Source organism: Phoca vitulina, unplaced genomic scaffold (genome assembly GCF_004348235.1).
Source record: "Phoca vitulina isolate PV1807 unplaced genomic scaffold, GSC_HSeal_1.0 scaffold4, whole genome shotgun sequence".
Lineage (NCBI taxonomy): Eukaryota > Metazoa > Chordata > Mammalia > Carnivora > Phocidae > Phoca > Phoca vitulina.
This window is the reverse complement of record NW_022589707.1, coordinates 17353881-17360886: the sequence shown is the minus strand read 5'-3', so window position 1 is coordinate 17360886 and position 7006 is coordinate 17353881. Positions and strand designations below refer to the sequence as shown.

General features: G+C 52.6%; 1 protein-coding gene across 1 annotated transcript; it reads right to left on the bottom strand.

Moving 5' to 3' along the window:
* Positions 1 to 996: 996 nt before the first annotated feature.
* GCC1 (GRIP and coiled-coil domain containing 1) lies at positions 997 to 6760 on the bottom strand. The gene is made up of 2 exons (XM_032401631.1): positions 4911 to 6760; positions 997 to 4011 (listed from the first exon to the last, which is right to left on the bottom strand). Exons 1-2 carry the CDS (start codon positions 5940 to 5942, stop codon positions 2716 to 2718), a joined length of 2328 nt encoding a protein of 775 aa, XP_032257522.1. The 5' UTR covers positions 5943 to 6760; the 3' UTR covers positions 997 to 2715.
* Positions 6761 to 7006: the final 246 nt, after the last annotated feature.

Sequence of the window (7006 nt, the reverse complement as noted above, 5' to 3'; positions counted from 1 at the left end):
CTGTATTTGATCTCAATTCTTTTTCTCTCTCTCCCCCTTTCCTTTCTTAGAAGAGTATCCAGCACTGGAAAACCAGTCAAGTAACTGGAAACATACTTGGGAAGAAAATGTGGGGAGATAAAGAACTTGTGTTCTTAAGGGTGGGAAGGGACCAAGCCTTTTCCATTTCAGTAGAGAGCATTCACAGGCTTATAAACATCAATACTTTAAAAATTATTAATCAGAACTTGACTTGCTTCTTTGCCTATGTGGTATCTTCTCAAAAGTCAAAAGCATAGGTATTGGTCCTAGGAAAGCAGCTGTGACATGATCTTTCTATGCTGTCCAAAACCACCTAGAAATAACAATCAAAATATATGCTGCACGGGCTCCCAGGGTCCTGGAATCGAGCCCCGCATTGGGCTCCCTGCTCCATGGGAAGCCTGCTTCTCTCCCTCTCCCACTCCCCCTGCTTGTGTTCCCTCTCTCGCTGTGTCTCTGTCAAATAAATAAATAAAATCTTAATATATATATATATATATGTATATATATATATATATATGCGCTACATTTAAGGGGATCGGGTAACACAATTAAGAGATGATTTTAGTTTAGTTTGAAATCCTAAGAAACTTTTCCAGAATACTGTGAACGCTGATTTGAAGCATAATAAAGCATTCAAAAAACGGATTACTTCTAAAGTTTCAAGCCAGCCCACCAAACCCAGGAGAAAGCTTTTTCTAGTGTAGCTGCTTACACACACACATAATTCCAGGCTGAAAATTTTGTTTGTAATTGAGGTAGTTAGAGCATTGAGATGTTCCTCTCTAGATTCAAGCTCACGGATTTTTTTTTTTAAGATTTTATTTATTTGAGAGAGAGAGAGAGAGAGAGCATGGGGAGGGCGAGGGGCAGAGGGACAAGGAGACTCCCTGCTGAGTGCAGAGCCTGATGAAGGGCTCAATCCCAGGACTCTGAGATTATGACCTAAGCCCAAGGCGGATGCTTAACAGACTGAGCCACCCAGGCGCCCCTCAAACTCATGGATTAATATATTATCTCTATCCTTTTTATTCACCATTTACACTCACACTCTGTGTATGTGTATATGTATATACGTGCATACTGTTAGGAAAGCACACAGGTCAGGTTGTTCAGATTTAATGACTCCACGGTCTACGTTGTCATTTGAACACATCGCATCTGTTTCATTGAGTCTGCTGTTTGTAGATACTCCAGGGCACCCAGCCTCCCAATTAGAACATTTAATCAAAGTCTTCTGCACCCCAAACCCTCACAACAGCTCTCTATGATGAAATAACAGGAAGATATATATTAGTTCAGTCAGTGACAAAGCACTGGTCTTTAGGGTCCAAAGATCTCTATAGCCAGCAAGAGCAGATTGGGGAAAGGATTGAATAGGGGAACTGATATGGTCTCTCTCAACCCAACTTTTCTGAGTCCCTCCTTTCCAGATAGCCTGAAGGCCCCTTTCCTTACATGCAGATTAAATCTACTTGCGCAAGACCAAACATAAAAAACCCAGGAAGGAGGAAAAATTATAGTAACGCATGTGGGGAAGACGAGGATTGTGTACTGAAACTCTATGACCCTCTAAAGGAGTGGGCAAGATACCCTGGTGACAGTAACGCAAGTACACCCTGGCTTGCAGGGAGGTGGAGATTTAGCCAGAATGCTATCCAAGGGTCAGCTGGCACTCCAGCCCCTCCGCCAAAATTCCACCACTTTCCTGTGAGAGTCACAGAATCTTCTGGAATCAGCAAATCTTCCTCCTCTTCTCGGTCCCTACAAAGGCAGAAACAGCTGTGGGGGAGGGGAGGAGGTTGTAAATCTCTGAGCTAATTCTTTGTATCTAGACAGGATCAGAGTTTCCCAATTGGACCCTTCTCTGTAAGAAGCCAGGATTTTTCTCTTAATGGAAGTTCAACATTGAGGAAAAGCTAGCAAAATCATTCAGTCGCAATCTCAGGCCAACCTGAGGCAGACAGGTTAAGGCAGGGTCAAGTGCAAGAAGCCCGAGATAACCCTATTCAGGCCAAAAGCAGGTTACTCAGGAAATGTCTAGGACTGACGTGTGCTCGGGGCCCTCTACAGGATGGTCATAGTTATGGGTGTGTTTTGTCCAGCCTGACCAGGCCGTACCTAGCCCCAACTAGACCAAGCTTCCCAGTTCCGGGACGGAAGAATCTGTGGACAATAGGGGACAATCTGTCACTATTTCAAACTTCTTGGTCCCTCTCCAACCCGGATTTATGTCCCCAGAAAATTGGGGCAGCGGTGGACCAGACTTGGACTGTGAGGAGATAGGGAGTAAAGAGCCGGTCCTTGTGAGCGTTTAGAAATAACTGAACTCCCTTTGGAGTCACATTTACTCCTGGTTCTGTGCTAGGAGCATAATACTAAAACAGAAAGTCTTATTTTGAAAGATTCTCACCACTCCCCCAACTTTGGCACCTTCCAGTCTTCATCTCTCCCCGCTCTTCCCCTCACAAGCACACCGCCCGAACATACTGTTGGGGCATCTCCAGGATCTCTAGAGCCCAAGACAATGTGACATTAATGGCCTTTGGCAGAAAACCCCATCCCACATTAAAGACTCTCCCAGTTCAACACAGTGAAGGAAAAAAATGATAATGTAAGAGAAGGGCAGCAGAAACCAGAGTCTGTCCTTCCCACACAGAGGCACAGAGATTTCGGCAGTCAGTGACAAGGGCATCACCTCTTGCCAGAAGGCCACCAGCTACCGCTGGCCGGGAGCCGCATGATCACTTGTTTCTCCTCGGGACTGAAATGCAAGATGGTCAGGATGGCCGTGAGCGTCTGCTGGCGGCCCAGGGTGTCAGGCAAGGTCAGGAAGCGGTAGATGATGTTTTTGAGGTACTCCAGGTTGGCTCCCTCCCTACTCTGGTCCCTGATGTTCTTCTCAATGTGGCTCTGCAGGGCTCCAACCTGCTCGCGGTGCCGCTCGCCCTCCTCCAGCAGCCGGTCCTGCAGCTGATGCACCTCCACCTCCAGCGTGTGTCTCTGCTTCCGCAGCGATGTGATCTCCACCTCCTTGCGGGCCAGCTGCTCGGCGTACAGGAAGAAAGTGGGCTCGCTGGACGCAGCCAGCTGCAGCGCTTGGGTCAGGCTGTCTGGGGCGCACGAGTCGGCCGGGTCCCCGGGCCCCCCGCCGCCCACGGGGCTCCTGCGCCCCGGCAGGCCGGACGACAAGGCCACGGAACGCAGCTGCTCCAGCTCCAAGTCCTTCTCGGCCAGCACGGCCAGGGCCCGGTCCCGCTGCTTGTGCAGCTCCTCTTCCAGTCTCAGCGTGCGGTCCCTGGAGTCCAGCTGGCTCCTCTCCAGCTCCTGCCGGTGCGCGTGCTGCAGCCGGGCCAGCTCCTGCTTCCAGCCCTCGGCCTCCTGCTGGTGCCGGCGCTCGAGCTCCTCGCAGCACAGCCGCAGGGAGATGTACTTCTCCTTCAGTTCCGCGAGCTGCTCCTGGGCCTCCTCCAGCTCCTTGGCCAGATTACCGTCCTTGGTGTTCTTGCTCTTGAGGACCACCTGGGCCCTCATCTTGTACCTCTCAAACTCCTCCTTCAGCTGTTTCAGCTCCTGCTGGTAGTAGAGCGCAGAAGCCTTCTCCCCGTCGGCAGCCTCCGAGCCGGCCAGCAGCTCCAGGTCACAGAGCCTCTCCACATCCAGGCTCACCTGGCTTTTCCTGGCTGCCACCTGCAGCAGCCTCTTCAGCTTCTCCATCTTATCCTTCAGGACATTGACATCCAGACTGGACTCCTCGCCATGGCTGTCTAGGGGGGAGCGGCTGGAGGTGGCCAGCGCCAGCGTCTTGTTCTCCAGGTCCAGCTGCACGATGCGCTCCTTCAGCTTCTGGATGGCCAGCTGGTCCTTCTGCTTGGCTTTCTCATAAGTGCCCAGCAGTTCGGACACCTGAGATATTTGATTCTCCAGGGCCGCCACCCTCTGCTCTTCCACCTGAGACTGCTGGCGTAGCTGATCTTCTGCCAGGGCTGTCTGTAAAACAAGGGAACGGATGGCAATGCGTCCAGAAAAGCCGCAAAGGCCCACCGCAAACTGAGAGCGCAAGAGAGGGGGGCCAAGGGGTCACAGGACTGGGATGGCCTGGTGAGAAGGGGAACTGGGGCTTTGTACGTTGCTTCAGAAACTAACGAAAGTTCCTGTAACCTGGCTGGGTTCTGCTCCCAGAGATACAGCACACCAAACCGTATCAAGAACCTCTGTGTATCTGCTGTTGTTCTGCTTCAGTGCCCCCACTTTTCTCCTGTCATACACAAGGCTCACATGGGAAGCGTGTTACCTTTGTTTATCATCTGTTTCCCCAAATCCTACTAAGAAATCATAGGACATTCTTTTCCTCTCCCAATATTCCTGGAAGTTCAAAACTCAGTTGGATCTCTCTCCACACTGAAAGGAGCACTGTAAAATAGCACACCTTTCCGGAACAGGCAAATTGACTCGAAGCAATCGTGAGAGGTTACTTGTGAGAAGATTCCTTTTACACCACCCCGCCCCAGCCCCCCTACCTATAGGCATATCCGCCCCCTGTGTAACGCACATGCCCCGAGGCAGACACGCTCCTCTCACTGGGCAGCGGCCACTAGCTATACCGCTTCACAGAGCGCAGCTGGTGAGATGCCACGGCCCAGAGTTCCCAGGTGTCTGGTTCCAAACCAGCCTGCGCCGCGGAAGCCCATATCCTGTTGGAAGCACATTCTGTGGACACTGTCAACACCACACCACACCGATTTCCCAGGACTCACGGGGCAACCTTCTGAATAGCATCAAAAATTGCCAGCGCAGCCACTTAGTTCTAACTACCAAAGGAGCCCAAACCCTAATATTTCCTACTGCAGGCTAAATGACTACCATTTGAAGGAGATGACAATAGTTACCTTCCTCATTTCCTGCTGCAACTGAGCCTGGAAATGGCTCTTCAGGCAGGCAGCCTCTTCCTGAAGCTCCTGCAGCCGAGGGTCGGGCCGATTCTTCTCATCCCGAAGAGCCTGCAGCTCACCTTTCAAGTCCTCCACCTCACGGGTTAGCTGCTTGGTCTGCAGCTCAAACCCTTCCATCTGACCAGCTGCATATGCCCGTCCTGCCAGGGCTTCTCGGGTCTCTTCCAGCCGAAGTTCCAAGTCCTGGCGCTGGGTCCTCTCCTCCTGCAGCAGTTTCTGGAGCTCACGAAGCATCAAGGCATGGTCAGTCTGCTCTTGGGCCCGATCATGCTGCTGGGTGATAAGTCGGGCTTTGGTTTCTGCTATCTGCTCCTGCAGCCCCTTCAATTCTCCCTCCAGACGGCCCCTCTCCTCCTCTGCCTTTTTACTGGTATCCTCTAAGTCCTGTTTCATCTTCTTCTTGTCAGCCAGGTAAGAAGCTTCCATGCGAGACTTCTCCTGGGTGACTGTAGCCAAAGAGCTGGTCAAAGTAGCCAACTGAGTCTTCAGCTGGTGCAGTCGTTTGTCCACTTCCCCACCCCCAGAGGGTCCATCCCCACTGCTACTGCTAACGCCACTCTCCGACCCGCTGGCTTCTTCGGACTTTGGAGGTGGTGGTCCACGAGCCAGCCTGTCATCCTCTACCCCAAACTCACCCTTGGTGCTGGTGAGACTGGCCGCAGTATCCAAGCTGGTGGCGGTCCCAGTGCTATCCTCGCTGTGAGTGGAGCATCGGTCATCCACAGAGTCAGGAAAAGAGAGGCCTGGAGGCTGGACACCTGTGAGGCCCACATCCGCCTCGTGGGACACCGACAGCACCTTAATGCTGGCCTCTAGAGCCTCCTTCTCTTTCAGGAGGCTTTTATAAGCGCGGACCACATCCTTAAGACGTGCCTGGTACTGGAGGAGCTGCTTCTTCTGCATCTCAATGGTCTCTAGCAGGTCCTTCTTGCTCGGTCCGCCCCCGAAATTCATACCAAACTTCTCCATGTTCAGAACGGGTTGCTCGACGTCAGCCAGAAGAGGGTCGCGAAGACCTTGGCGGGGGCAGTAAACGACAGGGAGAGAACTGTCCCCGAAGTCGCTCCTCCCAGCTGTCCGAAACCGGATGCCGGACGCGGGGCAGCCTGGCAGAAGCGCCCGCCGGGTCCCAGGCACCGAGGGCGGGGGCGGGTCCTATCTTAGAGGCGGAGCGACGCCGGCACAAGAGAAGCACACGGCCAGGGTTCGCCTGTACTGTCCCAGAAGCTGCTCCGCGCTCGCCCGGGCCACAGCAGTCACTAGACCCCCAGCCCACGGCCGTCAGCCCACCGCGGGCCAAGGGTTTAAACCGAGCGTAACCCCATCACGACTTCCTAACTACAGCAACCAGAGGACGGCGCTTCCGGGTCCACTGGAAGTGACGACAGCGCGACGCAACAGGCTCCTCCCCCAGGGGCGGGAGGTGGGCGGAGCTACTTCGGCCGGTGGGTGGGAGGCGGCCTGTTCCGAACCAAGCAGGGCTACGAACGCGGGGCAAGCAATGTCGGGGACTCCGGAGTGATAATGTGTTGGTGGCGGCGCCTGAGCTTACCCTCGGTCTACGATGAGCGAGAGACAGTGGGCAACGTCGCACTGGGTCCTTCTCAAACACCCGGATGAGCGACTCTTCCTCACATTTGGGGCTCAGTATCTCTGACCCTAAAGATCAACAAGTAAGACTCCCATTGAGACCACGAAAACTGCAACTCTTGATAGGACAGTTTCGGCACCTATTAAGTATATAGTATAATAATTATTAGCACCCTTGCTGAGTTCCGCTGAGTTGATTCAACAAATGTATGTAGAGGGCACCCTATGGCTATGACCTCCATCCTATGTGCCATGTGTATTCCAGGACCTTAACAAGAGTTTTGATATTTGGCCCTTGCAGTTATTCTGCTCAGTGGGTAGAAACATGAGACACAGAAAGGTTAAATAACATGCCCAAGGTCACACAGCTAGGAATCCTATCTATATCTGTCCAACACTCAACATACCAAGTGCTGCTCCAGGTGACCACCATGAAGAGACAA

Coding starts and splice junctions, on each gene's coding strand:
- GCC1 (XM_032401631.1), bottom strand. CDS start 5,942: ATGGAGAAGTTTGGTATGAATTTCGGGGGCGGACCGAGCAAGAAGGAC. Junction 4,012..4,910: donor TGCAGCAGGAAATGAGGAAG/GTAACTATTGTC, acceptor CTTGTTTTACAG/ACAGCCCTGGCAGAAGATCA.